Raw genomic sequence first — 24,549 nt, forward strand, 5'->3', positions numbered from 1 at the left:
GTCGATAGCCCTGTAAAGGAGTGAGAGAGTGGACTGTATAAATTAGGGATGGTTCAGAATACGACGAGTTTGATTTCTGAGATGACGAGTATTAGGGTGACCCGTAACAACAACAATATTATTATAGGTAAGATGTGCAGAACGATTTATTTACGTGTTCTGCAGAAAAACGACTTATGCATAGGTTAGTATACATGAATGCTAATCACATACGATCGGCCGAGACAATCAAATAATACAATATTATTAACAATGTACAATAGAAGTCACGTCGAACGAATGACGAATAAAATCATTAAAAAAAAATAATAACAAACAAGTGATAAAATGATAATGTGTGTACGACCTGATACCGGATGCTGATAGCAGATTATAGTGTGGCGACGGTGCTGTTGTCCCGGAACGACGGTGATAAGGCTGTTCGCGTAATTGAGGCATGCGACACTGACGCTTCCACCGAAGATGACGAAAAGGTCAACGACATGGCATACTGACGTCCGATGGTCGACGATGGCGTGGAGACGTGGGAATTGAATTGTAACTGGTCGGCGTGGCCAAAGTACGTTCGGCGTTGAGGCGCCCATGGTTGCGATGTAGCACTCGGCACCTCCGTTAATACGTTCAACACGTCATGGCCGGTACGTTCACACGCTGTAAGGCGGACGAGTGGAAAGACACGTGTAAGTCGGTTAGATGACGACACATTAACAATAGATCGCGGGAGCGATGGACGGGTTCGCACGACGTCGAACGGACGGACGAAAACTAACACGCAGACACGTGGATGACCGCGGCCGGGGTCGCACAGCGGTATTCGGACGGGCGACGGAAACAGGAACTTAAACCGTGGTACGGTACCGATGACCGGAGCTCGGATCGCGCCAACGATTACGATTACGAGGCTCGGGTGCACGAACACTTATATTATATTATGGAGACACTAACGGCGGCGGCACACCGGGTCGCGTGGGTTAAAACATGTGGTTTACAACGATAAAAATGCCTAGACGGCTGACACACGACAGTTTGCCAAGACGGCTCAAAAACGACGACGAGCAAGCAGGCAGGTACCGCTAGCTGGAAGTTCGACTGCGGCGAGACAGTCCCCACCCCGGAGGTACAAAGTTCGACTTCACGGAACGCTCCAGAATAGCGAACATTACGGCACGTTACATATCAGTATCACAGACATATCGCGCGAAATACAAAATACACGATTTTGTATCCAACAAAGTCTATTGATATATTCTCCGACGATGCATATACCAGAATATTACGACATGATAAATTTTACTATTGAAGCAAACCTTGTTGTTTTTATGGGCATGTGCAGAAGATAATTCCACACATGTGCGTGCAACACACTCTATTTTTCCCGCAAGAATTACCATCATGCTCCGTCTATGAGTAGAACTAGTATCTACCTTCATAATTTTCAAGGTTAGGTTAGGTATGGCCAAACAACATAATTTAATATGTTGGATTAAATAATGGTGACTAGTTAATACATGCTTGTGGTGTATTAAATATTGAAGTAGGTAAATTAAGGATAGTTAAAATAAATACAATTAAATTCCATTGAAAAAAGTTACCTTGCTATGTTAAAAAACAAAACTGTCTAGTTTGTTGATGAAATGTAGAAGCATATTTTTTTCTATTGTTCATTATTAGCATCTTATTTATACTTGAATATTAAGAAAGTATACGTAGCTTATTAAAATAAGCTCTGTAGGATTCAAATAGATATGGAGATTTAATTAAAATGTTTCATAAATAATGAATAAATTGTTAAATTTATTGAATAGATTAAATTCTAAATAGTTACTAATGTATATGATGTAGAATTGGAAATTGTCACAATCTTTATTATTACAGATCTAGGAAATGAATACCTTAGGTTTATAAAAGGTATGTACCATTTGTGAAAAATAATCTGGTGTTAGACTGATGTTTTAATTTTTCTTGTATAATACAATATATATACGATAATAAATAAATAAGTATGGGAGTGTTCAGTGTAGTGGCCGGGCGGATTAAGGCATCGGTTGCGATGCGCACCGTCACTGATTCGAATCCTGATCAAGGGCGTCATCGCTTTCCAGGCAGTTCACGCTGTTTGGAAAAAGAGGCCACCGTCCCCAACCCGGGCATGTCAGAAACCTACGAGTGCCCATTTGAAATTTTGCCAAAAACATTCACGAGTTCCAAACCAACAGTTCTACAGTCTAATGACCCTTGCTTTCAAAGCCTCAACACCAATAAAAAAAAAAATTAATAACAAATAATTATAAATAGTAAATAAATAATTAAAAAAGTACTAACAAATTTGGATAAGTGATGCTAGTTCAAGTTACCAATAGAAGGCATCAATCCAGTAAAAACTTTGCCGGGATGGGCCATACCTTGCAATTATTGAAATAAAAGTGTAATGTTTTAACATAAAAGAAAAAAATTGAGAAAAATCTTCTCAGTTTTTGCAGCTCAATTAAATGTATTAAATTTAACAGGTTACCCCGTGGGATATAATATACTGATTACCAAATACAAAGTGTTATATTATGAGTAGAGTGAAAAAGACAGTTCTGGAACCTGAACCTGCTGGCAGATTCCTATGCTCTCGAGCTAAACCCTGACACACGGCAGCAGAGCAAGCCGTCGATGGCAGAACCCACCACCGGTCGCGCACGTGCGCGACATACCCCCACACGCGGGCACCCTTACCCATATGGTTCCGAACCCGAGCCTGTAGCTTAATGAGCGACCACCGTACCACTGCGTCACCCCGTCACATATACTTTTTAGTAATAACTAGCCCTATTTAACTATTACAGCAAATGTACATAATATGTACATATGAATTATTAGAATATATGTTATCATATTTGTGTTATCATTTAATGAAAATTATTTATAAGATATATATTATCACATTTGTAATAAAATATACCACGAACGTGTTTGTATATACGTTATCACGCACCCGTTAACATATTTGTGTTCTGCAGTTTTTATTTAAAATATTATATTTGTACACGTATAAATAATAATTCAGGTATGTATGTCAATAAAAATATTATTTATTATGTATAAAGCAACTCATTAATTTCGTCATAATCACTATCCCACCCCTCATACTTGTCCATAACACACAGTAGACCTGATAGGTAGTGTTGTGCAGTGTAGCGTTTTTGTGCTCCGTTATCTTCTTTTTTAGTATCGCAAACCAGCTTATACTTTTTTTCGGTGCGTACATTTAAAAAACGAGAAACTATGGCTAAATTACGACAAGAACTAGTTCAACGGCGTGAAAAAGGTGAAAATGACATTATTATTAAATATGTTAGAGGTGATCCTACCATTATCAAATCAAAAAACATATAAGATATGCACCGCTCAAAAATAATCTTATTAATAACTCTCAGTTAGATGTACATATTTATTATCAAAATGCTCGAAGTCTAAACAACAAAATCTGATAGAGTCGATCATCAATTATTAATAAAAAAATTAGAATCAGTCGGTTTTATTAATCCATTGCTCTCTTGGGTAAATTCTTTTTTAACTGATCGTACACAAATTGTTAAATATGCAAATTTCACTTCTAATATAATTAAGGTTGTATCTGGTCTCCCCCAAGGAGATCATTTATCACCATTACTATTTTCTCATTTCATAAATGACATTGTTAAGATTTTAAAACATTCGGATTGTTTATTACTTGCTGATGACACTAAGCTTTTCAAAATAATTAATTGTATTGATGATTCTAACAACTTTCAAATTGATTTAGATAAATTTTATAAATGGTGCCACAAGAATGGTATATGTACACATTTAATACCGTAAAATGAAATCAGTCACTTTTCACCCGCCCGAGTATACGTGCGTTAGTATCGTATTCAGTGTTTAAAAATATATTTATTTCTCAGTTTTTAAAATAAAAACCGACCGGACCGGACCAGTCGAAAATATGGCTAATATTTTAAAGACAAGTGTCCACAGTTTGTAGTATTATATTTCTGTTCTCTGCTATAATTGAAATTTATATTGCATCCGTGAAAATATTTTTGTACTTCTAATGGAGGTGGTAGATTTCCAAAACTGTCATAATATTGAACTTGATTTCCGATTTTTTTATACGCTACCCAGTGAGTACCTATACCGTTTTCCGTATCTAAGTTAACAATCGCTGATTCTATTCGTTTACGACGAGCAGGCAACCTATCTCGAGTAAACACGCCGACGAAATGAGGTATTTTAATCAAACAAGCCATTTTTATAAGTTCGAAATCGTATAAGGCTCTTCTGGGCAATTTAGTTATTAGTTTTTTTTATTTTTTCTAGTTTTTTTTAGTTTTTGAACCCCCCCCCCCCCACACTTTTATATGGTGTGGAACCTGATCCGATTTTATACGAATTGCCTTTATACGGTGCGATGTATAATCCGCCGCCCAAATGAGATTTTGAATCTCTTTTAAATTCACGGGCCATCTTAACCACGTTGGCAACTCCGCCAGTTAGCGCTCCAAGTGCTGACAAACCGGCGAAAATCGGGATGAGAGGTAACACTCCGCCCTTTTCCGGAATTGATATAATCCTTGGAACTTTAGTTTTTTTATTTTTGAATGTTGTTCGTGCGACGGTTACACATTTTTTACTTTATTTCATCATATTTTTTTCACCGATATTTTTCTTTATAGCGTTTTTAGCTGCTTTGACGGCCGCTTTAAACCCACATCCAGCCCCGATTTTACGTTTTGCTTTCATGGCGGTAGTTACGCCCCAAGCGACAGCCTTTTCTTTTAAACTAGAATCTTTAGACTTGAACCCATCCCAGGCTCACTGCTCTAATATATAGTCAGCCTGGTTGCGATCTGTGATAGAGTTATTATTATCGTATGCAATATCGTGATCTCTACACGCAGCGTCTAAAGGGTTTATTTCTTTATCTCCAAGGGCTAAACGTTTATTTAAATTTGTACCAGGACCACAATATTGATAATCTAAAGAGAGAAATATTATTATTATTATTATTACTAATATGCTCATATTATGATCTCACCAGGCACGTGAAGCTCTAGCGGTAATATATTTATAAGCGTGTTTATAAGACCAACATCATTCTTGGACCTCCTTCTAACGAGTGACATGGTGTACTGATCACGTTCCGAGTGTTACAGAGATATTTATTTAAAAATGAAATTCGTTAAACAAGATGTACAACTCACAGTTGAAAATGTGGATCCACCCACTTCGTATAAAAAACAAAGACATGGATCGCTTCTACCTAATACGATAAGATCACTTATCGTAGGTCCTTCAGGTTGTGGGAAAATTAATTTAACTTTCACATTATTAACACATATAAACGGTATACGATTTCACATCGTCTAAATATATTCAAAAACATTGGATCAACCAAAGTATGAATTGTTGAGTGATATTTTATCAGACATTGATCGAATACAATTATTTAAGTTCTACGAAAACGTTCAAGTTATTGAACCTGAAAAAGCTTTACCAAACTCGGTGTTTAATTTCGATGATATTATTACTGAAAACCAAAAGAGTTAGTTCCCAAGCAACTTTTGCGCGATAACGCTAATTTTATTATACTATTTAATCAAGACGAGACAAATTTAAAACACGTCTACATGGAACATTGCTCCGGTGATATGACATATCCACAATTTAAAGACTTTTGTACTTCATGCTGGCGTAAACGGAGATTTGAGTTTATCGTTATAAACAAAGACTGTGAACGCGATAATGGTCGATATCGTTACGGATTCGATACGTTCGCCGTTAATAAACTAATGTTTTTTTTAAAAAACACTTCATTCGCAAAAATGTCGTCTAACGATGAAGTACTAGGAGAATTGATTAAAGCTAAAGAAAATATAATACGCAAGTATGCCGCATTAAAACACGGAAAAGCTGATATATATTCGTTAGTAACAGAAACATTAAAACCAATTATCGAACCATTAAACGAGATTCATAATTCGGCATCACAACCTCAAGACAAAAGTGTGCAAAAAGTTGAATAAAATAATACAGAAAATTTTAGAGTTTTAATAAACGAGTTGCTGGATTCATACAACATAGATAAAACGTATGGTCCTACATTACAATCAAACGGAGACGCATATTTGGGTAAAAAAGAAATTAAACTTTCCGGAGATATATTAATTATCGAAGATACGTCGTACCCGCTAACACAAGGACTTATTAGTTTAATAATTTTGAAAACTCCGAAAATCTATACCACAGACGATTTAAACGTATATAAGCGCATATTAATTCAAACATCAGCTCATCTGACATCAAACGGGAAAAAAATTAAAAAAGTGGAATTAAATACACTGATATAATCAAGCCATTGTTCCCATCTTCAGGTAGTGGGTTGTCTATGAAATTACAAAATAAAAGTCTAGTGCACTGGAATGACCATAATGAGTTAGTCGAACGTTTACGACTACTTTTAGCTTCTCAAGCTGCGGGTAATACAGGTCTTTCCGAAATACTTTCAATTTACGAAGAATTGTATGAAGCGGGTTTGATAAAACGAATTCCAAATGTCTAAACGTGATATCGCTTTCAAACTACACAAACCAGCCAGAAAAAATTATACAAGGCGGAGAGTTAATGTGTATGGAGAAAACGATCTCTGGCAGGCGGATTTGGTCGAGATGATTCCTTACTCAAAGATTAATGGTGGTTACAAATATTTCCTAGTTGTCAAATATGTGATGAAGAAACTCTACCATTTCGCATTTTCCATTTGGAGATTAACCCTAACCAATGTACATTTTATAAAGTATTTAGTCTAAGAAAATGGTTTGTAAATAATTGTTGAAATGTTTTGTAAATAAAAATCATTTTTATTTTTTTACTATAGAGTTTTTTCTTTATCCTAACCTTTCCAAACTTAATATCAACAGGAATACCTTAAAAGAAATAAAAAATAATATCACTAAACATATTTTACAAATAATAAATATCTACAAAGGTATTTTACAAAGGTATTTTACAATTTAATATCTATTTTAGAATAAAAACTATCTGTCCGGCTCTGTTTGATATCTTACTCAGCTATCGTATCAGGTTGCCTATAAAATTAAAAAAAAATATTATAAGTAAAATATTACAAGTATGAAATTATTAACTTACTCTGTGGAGTAGTGTCCGTGAGCCAGGGTATGTATTTTATCCTCAAGTACAATCCTCTTGTCATCGAAACTATTATAAGTCACTTTGTTTGACTTGATGGTCTTCAATTGATGTTTGAATGAACGTATAGAGACATTTTCTGTCATAGTTTCCAAGGTTGCATCTCCAAACAGACAACGATAATGATCGTTAAAGTTCATGTGGTTTTTCACTACATGTCCAAGGATTCCTTTCGCCCTGATCTTCTCTTTCCCATTGATCTTATATGTATAAGACTTTGCACGGAGAGCACAAAAATGTATCATTACCTCTGAGTTGGTTTCATCAGAAAAGAGTCCTGGTATCTTCTTTCGTTCGGCAATGTAGCAAGGGTGATCTGGTGGCAAGTCTGATGTATCCATTCGATCAAGTAAATTGGAATTATTCTTAAGGTCTTTGTAAAAATCATCGGTCTGGACATAGTATACCAGTGAATCTGGAAAACAATATAATTTAATATATGAAAATTAGTATAGCTTGAAAACATTCACCTGTATCGGTATACATGAGCTCAATTTTATCTCCATAATTGGCTTTCATAACGTTGTAGTGATAATCATACATGACGGTCTTAGAAATTTCCAACACTGCAAAACCTGTTGAAAATAATATATTAAAATTCAGCTACTATAAGAAGTATATTATATTTACCTATATAAATAGGCTTGCAAAAATCAATGATTTTATTTTCCAACGATATGGCATTGAGAGTTTCATTGTATGTAGTGCAGTGTTTAAACGTACACTTATTTATAAGCTTTTGTAAACGTTTTTCACTACAAACCAGCTCCATTTGAATTCTCTTCCTACTGGATTCCATCGTCTTTCCAAAAACAGCATTGTTTAAAAGTTTAAAAAAGTCCTTCTCAAACGCGTTCCTCGCCTTCTTTCTCATCTCAGTGTTTAATTCTATGTGTTTCTTAAGCCAGTCTGACTGATTAAACTGAATAACTCTGTGAACCTACAATAAAACAAAATATGTTATAAATTAAATAAATATGTTACTTTTTCCACTACTATTCCGTTTTTAGTGGCCTGCTGCATGTTGCAATAATGGATTACATATTTTTTTTTTTGAATAGAGTGTCGCCATAAGTTTCTTAACTTTTGATCCAGGTGGGATATCATTTTTTGGTAGGAATGGTAAGTCATTGTGCTTGTCATGAAGTTCATTCGGATATGATAAATCAACCTCATATATCCGTCCTATTGGTGATGTGTCGTTCAAATCATTTAACCCATCTAGTTTGGGTTCAACCCACTTAAAACCTCCGTATGGCATGTAATGTGACATTGCGAACCCGTACAAGTTGTTACCTGCAAGTTAATTAATATATCATATTAAAGAAAATTAAATATTAAATTGATCTTACAATCCTGATAAACAAGCCATGATTTCGGTTGTGCTGGATCATAATCTGGTGTCTTTTCATTATTAGCCTTTGTATATCTCATGCTCGCCAGAGTTAAGCCACCACGAATTCCTATAATAAAATCAAGTATTATTTCACATAATATAACTTTACCTTTTTCAATCATTAACAACATATCATAATCTGTCAGCAACTCCAGCTTCATTGAGGTATATTTCAACATACAGTCAAATGAGAATCCAGGTGCCGTGTAGTAAAATGATAGGTCCAGATGGTATGTGTTTAAACAGAGGTCTCGGAAATTTTCAAACACATCAGCCAACAGTAGTACATCAATTTTTAAATAAAGATCGGAGTATTCCCCTAGTGTTTTACAGTTGAAATGACTCCAAACCGTCTTCGCATGATCATAATGTTTATCTTTTATATGTGATTTGTACAGTGAACTGTAAAAATCTTCTTTCCGAGGCAAAGCCGTTTCTTCCAACTTGTCCCAACTATCTGTATACTCATAAGGGTAGACTCCCTTACGAGTAACAAGTGGTAAATCTTCAGATGAAAAATATTTTTCTGTCTCTCTAAACTTTTCAAATCCGGGTGTAATTAAATTTTTTGATAGTTTTGATAAGCTTGCGGGCATAAATCTTAATGTGTCTATAAATCTTATTGTGAAATTGTTGCTAATATATTTTGAAAACGTTATAAACTTTTCGTCACTGTTTGGTATCACCGAAATTGAATGTGCGTCATAACCAAGACGAGTGACAATAAAATGTGAATCATAATTCGATAAATTATAAAAAAATACCGGTACAAAGCTAGGTGTTTGGAGTTTAAGATTACACGTATTACATAATGACTGTCTAAATTTCCCTGATAAATGGTAGTGATCTGTCACCTTATGATTTTCTAGGGAAAACTTAACCTTACATATATTAAAATTATTACATAATGCATGTGTTCCCCGTTGTTCGTCTGTGAAAATTATAGGAATGTTTGTTTTGAGGAATTCTTCAATTTGTTTGGCTATTTCGACAATACTATCCACAAAATGTCCAGCTACGTCCTTATTATTTTCATTTCCACGGTAAATTACAGGTTATGTTGGAATACCAAATTTTTCAAGCAGTTGTACTGGTATGTCTTCATTTGCTTTAACCACATGTCATGGGCTCGTGTTGTTGAAAAGCAACTGTTTTTCTCCAATTTTCTCTTCAGTTTTTTTGAGAATTGCTTCGAAATCTGCATAAATTACTATAGGATGACGTTGCGTTTTATTCCATGCAGTAAACTCGAGCATTGTACCAGGTTCAGGCATCTGAGCTAGTATAGGTTTATGTTCTCCACATATTAATTTATGTTGCTCTAGCCCTGCCTCACCGTTTAATTTATATTTGTACTGTTGTTTGTCGAATGATGTGAAGCACCGTTTGCAAAATATTGATTGCCCATCATGTCTGGTTTTTTGTGACCTGATGAGCCGTGAAAAATTAGATATGTAGCTATAATGACTGTTATCCTCGTCTGATGTTATAAGTAGATCAAAATGGTCTGGTTTTTCTTAATCTACTACTTTAAGAGGAAAAACTTTATATTCTGCGAATTTCGGTGGTTGAAATTTCTTGTCGATACCGTAAACATTGACAGACATGTTTGGACTATTTTTTTCAAAAATTTTAACTTTATGTAGTGGTTTTGGGAATTTAAATCAGAAAAATTATATTTTTTTTCGTGTTTCAAATAATTATCACCAACACGATATTTATTTTCTCCTGTAACATGTTTTGCTAGGATTGCACACTTGAAGCATTGCATGTCTAAGTTTTGAGGGTTAATGACAGCTTTTTTATTTTATGTTGGGTCTGGTAGTGGCATGTAGGATGATCCACCCAAAGGTGTATATTTATATACGCCTAACTTTAAACCGTCTATACATTGTAATGTGAAACCACTACCCTTGCTTGCATACTCGTCTTGCTCTTTCATTAATTTAGTAAATGCCTCTTCAACAATCTCCTGTACTCCAGTATCACAGAAAACCGCTTTAGCCGAAGTTTTAAAAGCACGGGTTTCCGACGAATATTCAACATTTGGTATATATTATATGTCACTTCAAGCATTAAATTAAACTTGATTGGATTTTTACTTACAATTGATTTTAGTAAATTGACTAGTTCAGATATAGTTTTGAATATTATTGGTGTTTTTTACGTAATACCAGGCGATAGTATTGTTTGCTGATGTAGATATTGGTTGAAATCCGGGGGACTTTACGAGATTCAAACGTAACTTTTTTGCGCTAACTGCTGATCTAGTGTTGGCACTGGAAACGCGTTTTCCATTATCAAGCGTAGTGTATGAATCTTTAAAAAAAAAAAAACCTAATTAGTCTATGCCACGTTTATAACAATTAAATTACTAACCTTCTTTTTCACAGTATCCAAGATCCTCCATAATATCTGCGACTTGAGCGTAATCTTCATCATCAATGTCGTTGTAAAATGTGTTCGTTATATTATCTCGTACTGTTGGCACGTGGGTATTTTGTTTATCTCGTACTGATAATACGTTATCATTTTGGGTGGGTGGATCCGCCAAACAATCTCACACGGTTGATGCGCGGTCATTTCGGCTTGGTAGCACTGTTGGAGTGGTATGTCGTCTGCCGGAATATCGGGAACGATTATATGTGGTGCGATCTGTATATTTCCCTGCTGTACGGTGCCTAGTAAAAATATAATATAAATAAATATTTAAATTGATAGTCAACAATACTCACCACGAACATTATCGGGGGTGGGTACATGTGGTTTGATTCTGATATTTCTTTGCTGAATCGGGGCTTGTACGATACCTATTAAAAAAAAATATATATAATATAAATATTTAAAGTGCTAAACAGAAATTCTTTCCGTGAATATTTTTTAAATGTTTTTTGAGGCTGGTCTTGTAACTGAATGTTACAGCACAAATTGTACACGGGTAACGCAGACGCTCGTGCGTTTTTTGGTGAGCCGCCAAATTACGTTTTGCCGTGAACTCTGAAGTATATTGGTCACATTTAAACAATTTTAAATGTGTTTTTCGGTGAGCAGCCAGATTGGTGTTGCATACGAATTCCAAATCACATTGATCGCATTTAAACATTTTTTAATGTGGAGCGAACGTTATAACACAACAACAGTGTGGAATGTACTAACTGACCATCCCTAACATACACGTAATAAAACGACATTCCCCGCTACCACTCACCTCATCATGCTAACAATCTTAACCAAATGTGACGTATAACAAAAGATTTTATTTCGACCTTTTTTCACTAAGTAATATAATATTTAAAAACTAAAATGTATATATATATATATATATATATATAGGATATTTAAAACTAAAATACATGCATAATATTACCAAGTCTCCTCCTCAGCGGATAGTCGTTCACGAACGCGGTCTGGTCTATATTGATCTCCGAAAGTATACGCTCGATCATTATATAATTCACTAACTTTTGTTTCATAAATTTCAATACCTAATTGGAATAATACATTTTTCTGATTTTTTGTTTCAGGGCCTAGTTTATTATGTAAATCTAAATATTTTAAATCCGAACGATCACATGACTAGAGGAAAATTCTGAACATTAGATTGTGCCAATAATTCCCTCCTATCTGAACGTTCTTCAATTCCAGGTCCTCGTAATGTAAACGTTTAGATTTAAAAGTTTTAGAAACTAGATTATTAAAATATCTGGGTCCTGAAACATGATCGAAAACCAGACTATTACACGTCAAATAAAAGTTCCAGTTAGCATGACCCCTATCACATCCCAATTGATATATAAACTGGTATATTTTTCTAAAAAATATTCAAAGTCATAGCTAGAATACCTTGCTAATAGAGGTATCAGCCATTCAGGTTTTCCCCAAAACTTTTATGAGACGAATTCAACCCATAACGGCTGACCCTCTAAATGGTATAAAAACCAGAACATAGGCATTTTATTTTTACAATCTATGCAATTTTTTTTTTTATGAGTCTGTGTACCGCATGAGGGATAAAGCATGTATTCTAACGTGCTTCCGAAATAATCATGCACTACTTCTAAAACTGTAAATAAAAAAAATCGCACTGATATTAAAAATCGCACTAATATTAAATATTAAATTTATTTACTTGAATTGACGTCCATAATATTTTAACAGAGTAGCAGAGGAATAAAAATTTGAGGTACATAGGCTTCGAAAGCATAAATACAACTAAATCGGTAATATCGGGAGATTTTTATAAGAAAAAAAGGGATGATATACATTTTCAAAGCTAAACAATAAGAAACCCCGTTATAACCCCCGTTGACTCTGTCAATACTATACATAAAAATGTTATATGAGGTTTATATATTCGGCAGCGCCGGACAAAATACAAACCGTGTGTGGTAAAGTTTGACGCCACTGGATAATATATTATATAAGAGTAGGTATTTTGACAAAAAAGGTGCCGCGCGTTTACGCGTTTACCGAGCTTGACGCCGGATAATAGTGACAATAGACGTCATCCACAGCCTATGGAACAGTATCAAAATCCGATATATAGTCTGGATGCACAGCCCTTTGAACATTAATAGAGGGTTATAATAACAGGCACAGAAATCGCGCCCTGGTAAGTTTATATTTTTTAAAAGAACGAAACATAAAATACAAATCCCAATATTATTTAGAACTGAACTTGAGATAGCGGCTATTTAAAAAGTCCGGAGTCACCCATAATAATAATGGATAATTGGCAGCGATATTTTCCGAGCCCAATTCATGAACCATCGGTACCTCAAAATACACCGTCAAAAAATACACCTCCACCGCCGCAGTACAATGTAATATCGTCGCCAGATTTATTTCCAGAACCTGAATCACCTATAGATTCACCGAATATGTTAATTCCTCATGCGCCTATAAGATTACACACGACGCAGCCTTCAGACCAGCCATCAGTCGAAATGGATTGGAGTGATGATGGAAATAACGAGCAACTGTATAGACTTATGGACAAGTATGAGGGGTGGGGTAGTGATTATGACGAAATTAATGAGTTGCTTTATACATAATAAATAATATTTTTATTAACATACATACCTGAATTATTATTTATACGTGTACAAATATAATATTTTAAATAAAAATTGAACACAAATATGTTAACGGGTGCGTGATACGTATATACAAACACGTTCGTGATATACTTATATTTTATTACAAATGTGATAATATATATCTAATAAATAATTTTCATTAAATGATAACACAAATATGATAATAATATATATTCTAATATGTAGATTTGCTGTAATAGTTAAATAGGGCTAGTTATTACTAATAAATATATGTGACGGGGTGGCGCAGTGGTACGGTGGTCACTCACCAAAATACAGGTTCGAAACCCGGTTGGACGAAAAAAATTTTTTAACTTATTTTCCCCAGGCGGTGGCCATATTGGTAAGGGTGCCCGCGGGGGAACGGCGGCGGCGTTGGCTGGTGGGAGTACGTCACGCACGTGCGCAACCGGTGGTGGGTTCTGCCATCGGCGGCGGGCTCTGCTGCCGTGTGTTAGGGTTCAGATCGAGAGCATAGGAATCTGCCAGCAGGTTCAGGTTCCAGAACTGTCTTTTTCACTCTATTTATATGGTATGCATAATATATTTTTTTCTTTTTTCAATTTTTTTTTCATAAAATTATTCTGTCTTGATAAAATGTGTTGACAGGATTTAACAAAATCAGGCCATAAAATATATTTTATAATTATTAATAATTAAATTTTTTTAGATGAAGCTCGTACGTATCATTTATTTATTTTATTTTGTAAAATGTATGTTGATTGTTTTATGATTTTTATTCTTATAAAATGTTACATTTTAAGAAGTGTAGGTAATAGGTATCCAATACAAGCTCCAAGGAACCTACCTAATCAAACATTAGTGTGAATTTGTGTGACTAATTTCAGAATTTGTGCGAAACCCGCTGTACCCGAAAAATTTAATTTTTCGATTTTGGTATTTCTCCAGCCCCCCTTCATGGAAAAAATTACAATTTTTAAGTTTTTTTTTTCCCAAACATTAGTGCGCCATTAGTGTGAATTTGTGCGAATATTTCCAGAATTTATGCGAAACACGCTGTACCCGAAAAATTCAATTTTTCGATTTTGGCATTTCCCCCCCCCCCTACCACTCATGGAAAAAATTACATTTTTTTCGTAAATCATTAATTGAAATACTTACAGAATTTTAATTTATTTTTATTTCTCATTAAAAAAAACATATCGTTACTTTATATAGTAACTGTCAACAAGGCACGTTTGTAGGTAGTTTCAATGATGTGCTATTATTTTACGTTCGGTTATCACCAAAATTGTATCTAGTATTTAGGGTTAAATCTATTTATGTACATTATCAATCATAAATTATTTTGTTTAAGATAAGCTAAATTAATTTTTTTAGAGCAAAATACTTTTTTGACATATAGTAAAAATATTTCTGGTTTAGTGGTTTAGTGGACCTGGGCTCGAGTAATTAAAGTCGGTGATACACGACTGCGGACGGATCTTATCAGGGCTACCTTTTTAATAACACGATTGCGGACGATTATACTTTAATGATGGACACCCAAAAATGACACGATTGCGGACACATGTTGCCAAATTTATAAATAATACTTCGATAATGTGGGAATATGGGAATTCTGAGCGTATTAAAATAGCAAATGTAGTTTGCAGTTACAAGTCATTTCTGTTAAATAGGTACTGCAGTAATAGCTGCACACTCGTAGACCGTAGTTAAAGTGTTCTATTATATAGTGTTATTTAAGAACTACTAATGGAGCAGAAAGTTTTCACCGAACATACAATACCCAGTTTCATAATACCCATCCTCCGATTCATTTAGTTATATCGGTTTTAAAAGAAACTCAAGCAGACACTGAGACAATAATTTCATAAATTAACAAAGGTTGAGAAAAATTGGTGGCTAAAAAGATTTAGATAGAATTAAATTAACGATTCAGAGCTGTGATGATTATAAAAATCACAAAAACATATTAAAATATTTAAAAACAATTAGTTATAATTACGTAGGGAAAAAAATATAAATATAAATTTTGCTTTTCGAGCGCTTGTTTTTTGCTTTTTTTGATTTTTAACTAATTTGTCAATTATCATCATTAATATTTGTATTATTATTATTCCTATTATTAGCTATATAATATAATATTATCTAATATCTTAAACCGCATTGTAGTCGGTGCTCACTAGCCATTTAAACGATAGTCGATAAGCGTATCATTAAATTGATAATCGTTGGGCTCGTTAGACTGCATTGCACAACTTGGCAACGTTTCAATAAATTTCGTCCGGAGTCGTATCATTTTTTGGGTGCAATATAAAAGCTTTTGTCATACAGTGGCCGTCCACAGTCGTGTTGCAAAAAAGGTAGAGCGTCCGCAATCGTGTTTCACCCATTAAAGTGTGCCCGCGTATTCCGACATTGTTTTCAAATTAATATAAATCTAATAACATCAAAATGTACCTTGTTTTCAAATTTATTTGTATGTGGGAATTCATCATTGATACGTTTCACATTTTCACAGGTCATATGAGTAAATTTAGTGTAATACTAATGGTTTAGTTTTGTCGACTTGAATTTATTAAACATTTTAGTGTACCTAATATTTGTATTCTGTATTTTTAATAAACATTCAATTAAAACAAACTCTTTTATTATTATTTATTGTATAAATATACAAAGCACAACTTTAGTTTTAAATTGTATATAATAAAAACTCACAAAATACATTTACGATTCATGAATAGGTTTTTTATTTAAATCGTCAAATAACTGCCAATTCCTATTTCCTCTTTTGACATATGCTTGATAATGTCCTAATGAATTTTTTAGAGATGTCCGTCCTTTTTTAAAACTAACGACTCCTCTAAGTTCGTATGTTTTTGAACCATTTATCAACAGCTGAGGAATTTCAGCTAATTTTATTTGTACGTGCGCAGCACTCTCAGACGAACGGTTGGTGGAAAAACAATAAATTTAATTCAACATAAAATTATACATGTTAGTATTTATAAAGTACAAAATAAAATTAATTTCTATAGGTGAGTTAAATATTTCATGACTAACAACTAAATTTACCTTCCCAATATAGAATATCGATGAATATATGCATTTCGGATGTTTCAGAAATTTTTTTTTTTTTTTATTAAATTTTAAATATTAATCCAATTTAGATTTTTTTTTTAATTTGTGTTTTTGTTCATAAAAAAATAAATAGTAAAATATACTAGTAAATCTAATTTTATTAGAATTTTGTCTGTTTATAGGTTTTTTTTTTTTTATCAATATTATTATTACATAAAAAAAAATGTTTATATTATAAAAATATATATTGAATACAAAATGTTTAAATTAATTTTAAAACTAAATTTGAATAAAAGAAACGTATATAAATAACTTAAAAATTGTTAAAATATTTTGAACATTTTATCAAGTATAGGAATTAATGAAATAAATATTTGGTGTAAATTTCAAGTTTCTACAATTATTAGTTTTTATTCAACAACAATATAAGAATATCGGAACACATTTTAAAACCTTAGATTTAAATAGAAAAATTTTTATGAATTTCTAACTCAAAATAAATTGCAAATTTTCGTGATTTTTACGTATTTTGTCAAAATTTGAACTTTCATTGTTTATTAAAAAAATTGTGACAATGTATTTTTAATATTTTTTAACTACTATTGCAACAATATATTAGAAGTCTTGTATCAAACTTTGAAGCATTTTTACCTAACCAATAAAATTTTATTGTCATTTATAAAAAAAAAAAAACTAAAAAGATTTAAAATTTCTAATGACTATAAATAACTTGAAAAGATTTGAAATTTTTTGAAAATTTTATCGTGTATAGAAAATGCCTGTATACACATTCAGTGAAAATTTCATGTTTATAGAGTAATTAGTTTTAGAATTACATCAATATCTAAAATCGATTTTTTCAAAATTTGATTTTTGAAAATTACTTCCCCAATGCACTAAATAGATTTGATTTCAAGCGGAAAAGCTACTGATGTTGAAAATCGAAGCATTATTTTGACGAGTTCTCGTATACAGACAAAAAAAAAATTTTTAAAAAGGAGGGTCAGTCGTGGATGTGGCTCTGCTGATTATTTTATCCTAGAAATTCATAAAAAATTTTCCTTTTATACCTAAGATTTGAAAATTTAATACAAGGCTCCTAAAATAGTTTTACAATAGCATTTGAAAAATAAAAGAAATATATAGTCACAAATTTTTTTTATAAGCATTTACAGTTCAAATTTTGACTAAATACATAAAAATTACGGCAATGTTCAAATCATCTTAGATCGAAATTCATAAAAGTTTTTCTTTTTAATTCTAAGATTTGAGAATTTAATAAAAGGCTCATAATATAGTTTTGCAATAGCAGTTGAAAAATAAAAGAAATATATAGCCACATTTTTTTTTTACATGCATTCAAATTTTAATTTTGAAAATATACGTAAAAATCACGAAAATTCGCAAATTATTATAAGCTAGAAATTCATAAAAAATTTTCTTTTTAAATCTAAGATTTGAAAATTTAATACAAGATTCCTTACAAATTTGTCAATCTTAATCACAAAAAAAATGTCCACCGGAAATTCAAATTAAATTTTTATTAGCATTTGAATTTCAAATATTGACAAAAATTTGTCAAAACCATGAATATTTGCAAATTATTTTGTAGTTCAAAATACATAATATTGTTTGTATATATATCTAAGGTTATAAAATTTAACACCAATTTTTCCACAAGTTTTGCTTCAAATAGCTATAGAGAAAATTTGAAGCGTCATTATAGGAAAAATGTTTTGAGCGTTTGAGTTTTAAATTTCTATGAAATCGCGTAATGATAACGATTTATCCTCAAACCAGGTGTTTGTATATATAAGGTATTATGAATTATGATAACTACATGATAACTACACTAATTGATTAACCATGCCATATGCAAAATGCGTATTAATTGAAAAATAAAATATTTGTTTCAAAATAGAATATATGACAATATTTAAATATAATATATCCTAGACTGAAAAATCATCTCCGTTCAGAATCGTTTTTCGTATACAATGATACCTATCATTGCATTCAAATTTAATCCCATCCATTACAGTAACCTACAGTACAGCAGAGCGACATCCACGACTTACCCGCTTTTTAATTGGTTAAGTTAATAACGAAATAAGCATTATTGCGGCTGTTTTGGATTGTAACCTTTAATTGAAAAGTATAAGAAAAGAAGGAGAATGTACAGAACCAGTTCGAAAGGTCGAATGGAGTTTAAAAGAATAGAGAAAGTAAATACTATGACTGACGCTGGTGAACTAAGGAGGATAGGTAAATGTATATTTGGGAATAATTACTTTTTTTTTTTTTACAAAACATAATATTTACAATCTGTATTTACAAGTTATATAATAAGTAAATGTGATGGTGATTGATTTACAGGAGGGGGAAGTCACCCAGTGACGGCACCCCGTGGAAAGTGAATTAATGAGAGAGTAGGTCCCTACACCAGTTCCTTTTCAGACGCCTGTGTGGATTACCTGGAATTTTATTAGATGAAAATTGGATGCTTATAGGATTAGAGTAAGTACTGAATGTTTTATGTGTTTTTTTGTAGGTGATTTTGGCAAGGCTGTTTAAGGTCGGAATGTAGACGTCTTTATGACGTTTACTTATGCATGTTTATTATCATTGTCTATTTAAATATTTCATTACAACGTCCTTGCCCGCTTGCCGTCACCCAAAGATTTTTCTATTTTTAGAACGTATAATTTATTAATTTATAATCTATATAATTTTTTTCTATGACGTGAAGCCAAAAATTGTAAACAAATTCACGAGACCGAAACCTTGTCCCGCTGTCCCATATTTAAAGCTGCTTCTGATTTTACTGTTGCATTATAATATTATTGGCTCATCGGGTTCTATCTTTATTGTTACAGTGCAAAATGTTTTATCAAACGCTGAGCAGAAAAAAATCGTTCACGGCAGAAACTAAACAGGAAAGAGACAAGTTGAAACGAGTGTTGACCATTTTTGACTTAACCGCTTTGGGCATTGGCGCCACGTTAGGGAGTGGCGTGTATGTGTTGGCAGGGACGGTGGCTAAGTCTATCGCTGGACCAGCAGTGGTATTGTCCTTCATTGTAGCTGCTATCGTCTCATCGTTTGCTGGTATTGAGTCAATACCTTTCAATTTCGTTTCGTTTTCAGTGCTTATATAAAAATAATGATTTAATATTTAAAACGAGTTAAAATGTAAATGATATAATACGTATGTACATTTTACTATACTGAAAAGGTTTGAGGGGATTACCGATGTTTTTAGCAAAATAGCGTAATATAGTAAATTAAAATTAAAATTAAAAAGCGTTTATAGTAAAAACCTATACGTGATCCAACGTACAGACTTTAGTTTTACTTTGATAAAAATGTTGAAAATACATATGAATTTATTATGAAGTTTTTAAAGTATTTAAATTATTAATGCAGGTCAGAATTATTTAAATTAAAAATAATTAAAAACGTATTTTAGTCCGTTGAAATTTCTGAAAATACGATATTTTTTCTGAACTTAAAGCGACATTTCTTTTTTAAGAATAATAATCATTAAATGGCCACTTCAAACAATCCTTCTATCTGAAATGTAGTAAACTTAATTAATTTTATAGTATTAATACAGCGCTACTATCAGAAAAATAGCCAATGATTGATTTTGAATTTTGAATTTCAGGAGTTTGTTATGCTGAATTCGCGGGCCGTGTACCCAAAGCAGGATCTGCTTATATTTACAGTTATGTGGCCGTCGGAGAATTCATCGCTTTTATTATTGGTTGGAACATGTTTATTGAGCACACGATAGGTATAGCTACATCAATTTTGACGACATCATATTTTGTCTAAACTAAAATTAAAACGATTTCATTTCATTTCAACATTTTAGTTATAACCACTTTAATCTGATAGTGACTTGTTTTATTATAATTATAGGTACAGCATCCGCCGCCAAAGCCATGACAAATTATTTAGATTCTCTGCTCGATGATCCTCAAAAAAAGTACATGAAAGTACATTTTCCAATACACATGAAGTTTATGGGCGAATATCCGGACGTCGCATCGTTTGTGTTCCTCATGTTTATTGCATGTATTTATCAACATTTATTTATAGTATAAACCTTGATAATTTAAAGCTGTAATTATTAATCAATTCTGCCAAAATATATTAAAAATTATTTAGGAACTCAAGAAATAAAAAAGCGGGTAATTCGTGTATGTCGCTCTGCTGTACAGTAGGTTACAAGTGGGTTACTGTAATGGATGGAATTAAATTTGAATCCAATGATATTATATCATTATATACGAAAAACGATTCTGAGCGAAGACGGTTTATCTCATTATCTGTCTAGGATATATTATAGATTATTAAAAATTTTCAAATCTTAGATTTAAAAAGAAAAATTTTTATGAATTTCTAGTTTGAAATAATTTGCGATTTTTCGTGATTTTTACATATGTTGTCAAAATTCAAACTTTGAATGCTTATAAATAAGAATTGTGACTATGAATTTCTTTTATTTTTCAACTGCTATTGTAACAATATGTTAAGATCCTTGAATTAAATTTTCAAGCTTATATAATTTTGTGTTTAAAAAGTAAAATTGCATCAAAAGTCACTGATGGTGGAAGGGCTGGCTTTCTTCCACCCATGTTCACGATTGGTCACAATTAAAAATATAAAATGTAATTGATGTAAAATCACTTCAGACAACAATAGTTAACGATGACAATCAAAACGTTACTAAAATATAATATTATTTAGAAATTATTTGTATGATATCAATACAAGCATTAGTACATATGATTTAAATACGATAATGCTGATAATAAATTATAAATAAACGGTGCCTAAAATTATCCATCTATATTGTGTTTATTATTAGACGCATAATCGTATACACATTAGTAATAGTACCAACTTACTTATTAATAACAAGTACCGAGACAAAAATAATATAATGGAGTGTTTTTAATCAGGACAATATTTGTTGAATATAATTTATGATACTGGAGATATCTGCGTATAATAATAACATAAAAATGTCAACGGATCAGTAACTCAAACGTTTATCAATCTAAACGACTATACACCATGCATATGTAGGGTGGCCAGACGTTCGTATTGTACGGGAATGCATCGTACTTCAAACGTCTGTCTAGTGTCCAGTTGTCCCGACTCCCGACTCCCGACATAACTTCGGGAATGCCAAATTGTCTGTTTTTTTTTTTAAATATAATGATTTGCATATGTATACAAATGAGTAAAGCCAATTACGTAATAATAAAAATATAATCATCATCAATCTATCTTAAATGTCAAAAAAGTATAATTATTTTCATACTAATACGTTTTTTTACTATATTATTATAATAACCAATTTGTAACGAGTCAAAGCTCGAATAGAGGCGACAGCGATCACGACGTAGGGGAATTATATTCCCGGAATAGGTACAATGGTTAATGAATCGAAAAATGTATTTTATGAGTTTTTATTATATACAATTTAAAACTAAAGTTGTGCTTTGTATATTTATACAATAAATAATAATAAAAGAGTTTGTTTTAATTGAATGTTTATTAAAAATACAGAATACAAATATTAGGTACACTAAAATGTTTAATAAATTCAAGTAGACAAAACTAAACCTTTAGTATTACACTAAATTTACTCATATGACCTGTGAAAATGTGAAACGTATCAATGATGAATTCCCACATACAAATAAATTTGAAAACAAGGTACATTTTGATGTTCTTAGATTTATATTAATTTGAAAACAATGTCGGAATACGCGGGCACACTTTAATTACTTGAGTCCAGGGCCACTCAACCGCTAAACCAGAAATATTTTTACTATATGTCAAAAAAGTAATTTACTCTAAAAAAATTAATTTAGCTTATCTTAAACAAAATAATTTATGATTGATAATGTACATAAATAGATTTAACCCTAAATACTAGATACAATTTTGGTGATAACCGAACGTAAAATAATAGCACATCATTGAAACTAAGGATATGTTTTTTTTTAATGAGAGAATAAAAATAAATTAAAATTCTGTAAGTATTTCAATTAATGGTTTCACACAAATTCACATTAATGGCACACTAATGTTTGGCCGAAAAAAAATTAATAAAAAATTAAAAAAGGGGGGCTGGCGAAATGTTACTTCTCTGCCTGTAATCGAACCCGTTCCCTAATCTGTTAATCCCTCGAACTATATCTGAACTTAGTTTGTAAATAGGACGGTGCCTTTGGCCCGTTATGGAATTACGCCGAACGCTACAGTTCACCTCCCGGCCTGACTGTCGGTCCTAGTGGGAAGTACACTAGGTACCAAACCTATAAATGAAAATATCTACAGAGATAAACATATGGAATGATTACCAGAAAGTCAATATTATCATTTCAAAATACGAAATAAGCTTAGAAGCAACTGTTTCAAAGTATAAACGAAAATTAATTACATTTTAAGAGGAATTGATAATTTGAGCGAAGGGCTATGTGTATACCTACAAAGTTTTCCGTTATGAAAATAATAGGTGGTGACACATAAAATTTTAAGGAAATCTAAAATAGTTAACACGCACCCAATTTCAAATTAAGTTCAAATGATTTTTCTACCCTAATTATTATGTTTCGAAATTTATATTCTACCGAAAACCTTGAGAATTCATTGCAAACAATTCAAGTAAATCACTTGATATTCCGGTTTAATAATGACAGTGGATGAAGATTTTATAATTATAAAATATAATATTCACTTATTAATTAGTATCGGATATTCTCTGTCGATTATAGGAAAAGGTAAGTTGATTTAATTTCTAATAATTATTTAATTTTACTCGATTTATAATATGCATCAATAGGTATGTTTAAAGTTTAATCTTATGTTTATATTATATCCAACATGATTTCAATAAAGTAGTGTGATTTTTCTTTTTAAATAACTGCATTCAATTTTCCAAATTTCCAAAAAAAAATCTGTTAGTTATAATATATTATAATTAAATATTAACCTTAAACTACGTGTTTATAATGTTTAATTCTACGCATGGCCTGATAGTAGACATATAAGTAAGAATATGTTATAACTAAGAACTCTATTTCAAATTAAGTTCAAATGATTTTTCTACCCTAATTATTATGTTTCGAAATTTAAATTCTACCGAAAACCTTGAAAATTCATTGCAAACATTTCAAGTAAATCGCTTGATTTACCACTTTGATTATAACATTTGATGAATATTTTATAATTATTATAAAATATATTATACACCTATTAATTATTATCGGATATTCTCTGTCGATTATAGAGGAAAGTAAGTTGATTTAATTTTAAACGATTTATATTAATATGCATCTTAACTATATTAAAATTGTAATCTTATGTTTATATAATATTCAACATTGTAACGAGAAAAACAGAGTGACCAATTAAGTGGCGCACTCTAGTTGTTATTGTTACCCACAGTCAATATCGACCGTCACCTCGAGGCACGGCTCCACCGACGAAATGTGACCGCCGTCAGAAAGCATAGATAGCGCCGATCGACGTCCTATTATCTTAACGCGCGCCGCCCACAGGGAAATCGAGTTTTCTTTATGAAAGAACTAAGTTACCAGCACAAAAAGTTCATATTCGGAATCAGTGCATGTCAAACTATAAATTTGTTACTATCAAACATTTAAAACCTGTAACGGTGCAACCGAACACAGAAAAGTACAACACAATATTTTAATCGGGACCGGCAAGCATTTAACTGCATAAGTACAGGCT

General features: G+C 32.1%; 2 protein-coding genes and 3 pseudogenes across 2 annotated transcripts; 1 reads left to right on the forward strand and 4 right to left on the reverse strand.

The window, feature by feature from the left end:
• Window positions 1-2,340: 2,340 nt before the first annotated feature.
• Window positions 2,341-5,150, reverse strand: LOC149056870 (uncharacterized; annotated as a pseudogene).
• A 2,019-nt stretch (window positions 5,151-7,169) lies between these two features.
• Window positions 7,170-8,191, reverse strand: LOC107167544 (uncharacterized). The gene is made up of 3 exons (XM_015516637.2): window positions 7,864-8,191; window positions 7,704-7,808; window positions 7,170-7,648 (listed from the first exon to the last, which is right to left on the reverse strand). The coding sequence occupies exons 1-3, from the start codon at window positions 8,105-8,107 to the stop codon at window positions 7,170-7,172; spliced, it is 828 nt and encodes a 275-aa protein (XP_015372123.2). The 5' UTR covers window positions 8,108-8,191.
• A 2-nt stretch (window positions 8,192-8,193) lies between these two features.
• LOC149056871 (uncharacterized) lies at window positions 8,194-8,869 on the reverse strand (annotated as a pseudogene).
• Window positions 8,870-8,948: 79 nt separating this feature from the next.
• LOC149056872 (uncharacterized) lies at window positions 8,949-11,732 on the reverse strand (annotated as a pseudogene).
• A 7,020-nt stretch (window positions 11,733-18,752) lies between these two features.
• Window positions 18,753-20,917, forward strand: LOC107167543 (cationic amino acid transporter 2-like). The gene is made up of 5 exons (XM_089223321.1): window positions 18,753-19,038; window positions 19,150-19,290; window positions 19,650-19,881; window positions 20,441-20,569; window positions 20,698-20,917. Exons 3-5 carry the CDS (start codon window positions 19,656-19,658, stop codon window positions 20,880-20,882), a joined length of 540 nt encoding a protein of 179 aa, XP_089079447.1. The 5' UTR covers window positions 18,753-19,038; window positions 19,150-19,290; window positions 19,650-19,655; the 3' UTR covers window positions 20,883-20,917.
• Window positions 20,918-24,549: the final 3,632 nt, after the last annotated feature.

The sequence above is a fragment of the Diuraphis noxia genome, unplaced genomic scaffold (genome assembly GCF_037042655.1).
Source record: "Diuraphis noxia isolate RWA-SAM2 unplaced genomic scaffold, SU_Dnox_SAM2 contig0003, whole genome shotgun sequence".
Taxonomy (NCBI): Eukaryota; Metazoa; Arthropoda; class Insecta; order Hemiptera; family Aphididae; genus Diuraphis; species Diuraphis noxia.

Excerpts from the sequence above, each read along its gene's own strand:
- LOC107167544 (XM_015516637.2), bottom strand. The coding sequence starts at position 8,107 with ATGAGAAAGAAGGCGAGGAACGCGTTTGAGAAGGACTTTTTTAAACTT. Across the intron at positions 7,809-7,863 it reads TTGCAAGCCTATTTATATAG|GTTTTGCAGTGTTGGAAATT; the intron begins GTAAATATAATA and ends TATTTTCAACAG. Across the intron at positions 7,649-7,703 it reads GCTCATGTATACCGATACAG|ATTCACTGGTATACTATGTC; the intron begins GTGAATGTTTTC and ends ATTGTTTTCCAG.
- LOC107167543 (XM_089223321.1), top strand. The coding sequence starts at position 19,656 with ATGTTTTATCAAACGCTGAGCAGAAAAAAATCGTTCACGGCAGAAACT. Across the intron at positions 19,882-20,440 it reads TATCGTCTCATCGTTTGCTG|GAGTTTGTTATGCTGAATTC; the intron begins GTATTGAGTCAA and ends TTTGAATTTCAG. Across the intron at positions 20,570-20,697 it reads GTTTATTGAGCACACGATAG|GTACAGCATCCGCCGCCAAA; the intron begins GTATAGCTACAT and ends TTATAATTATAG.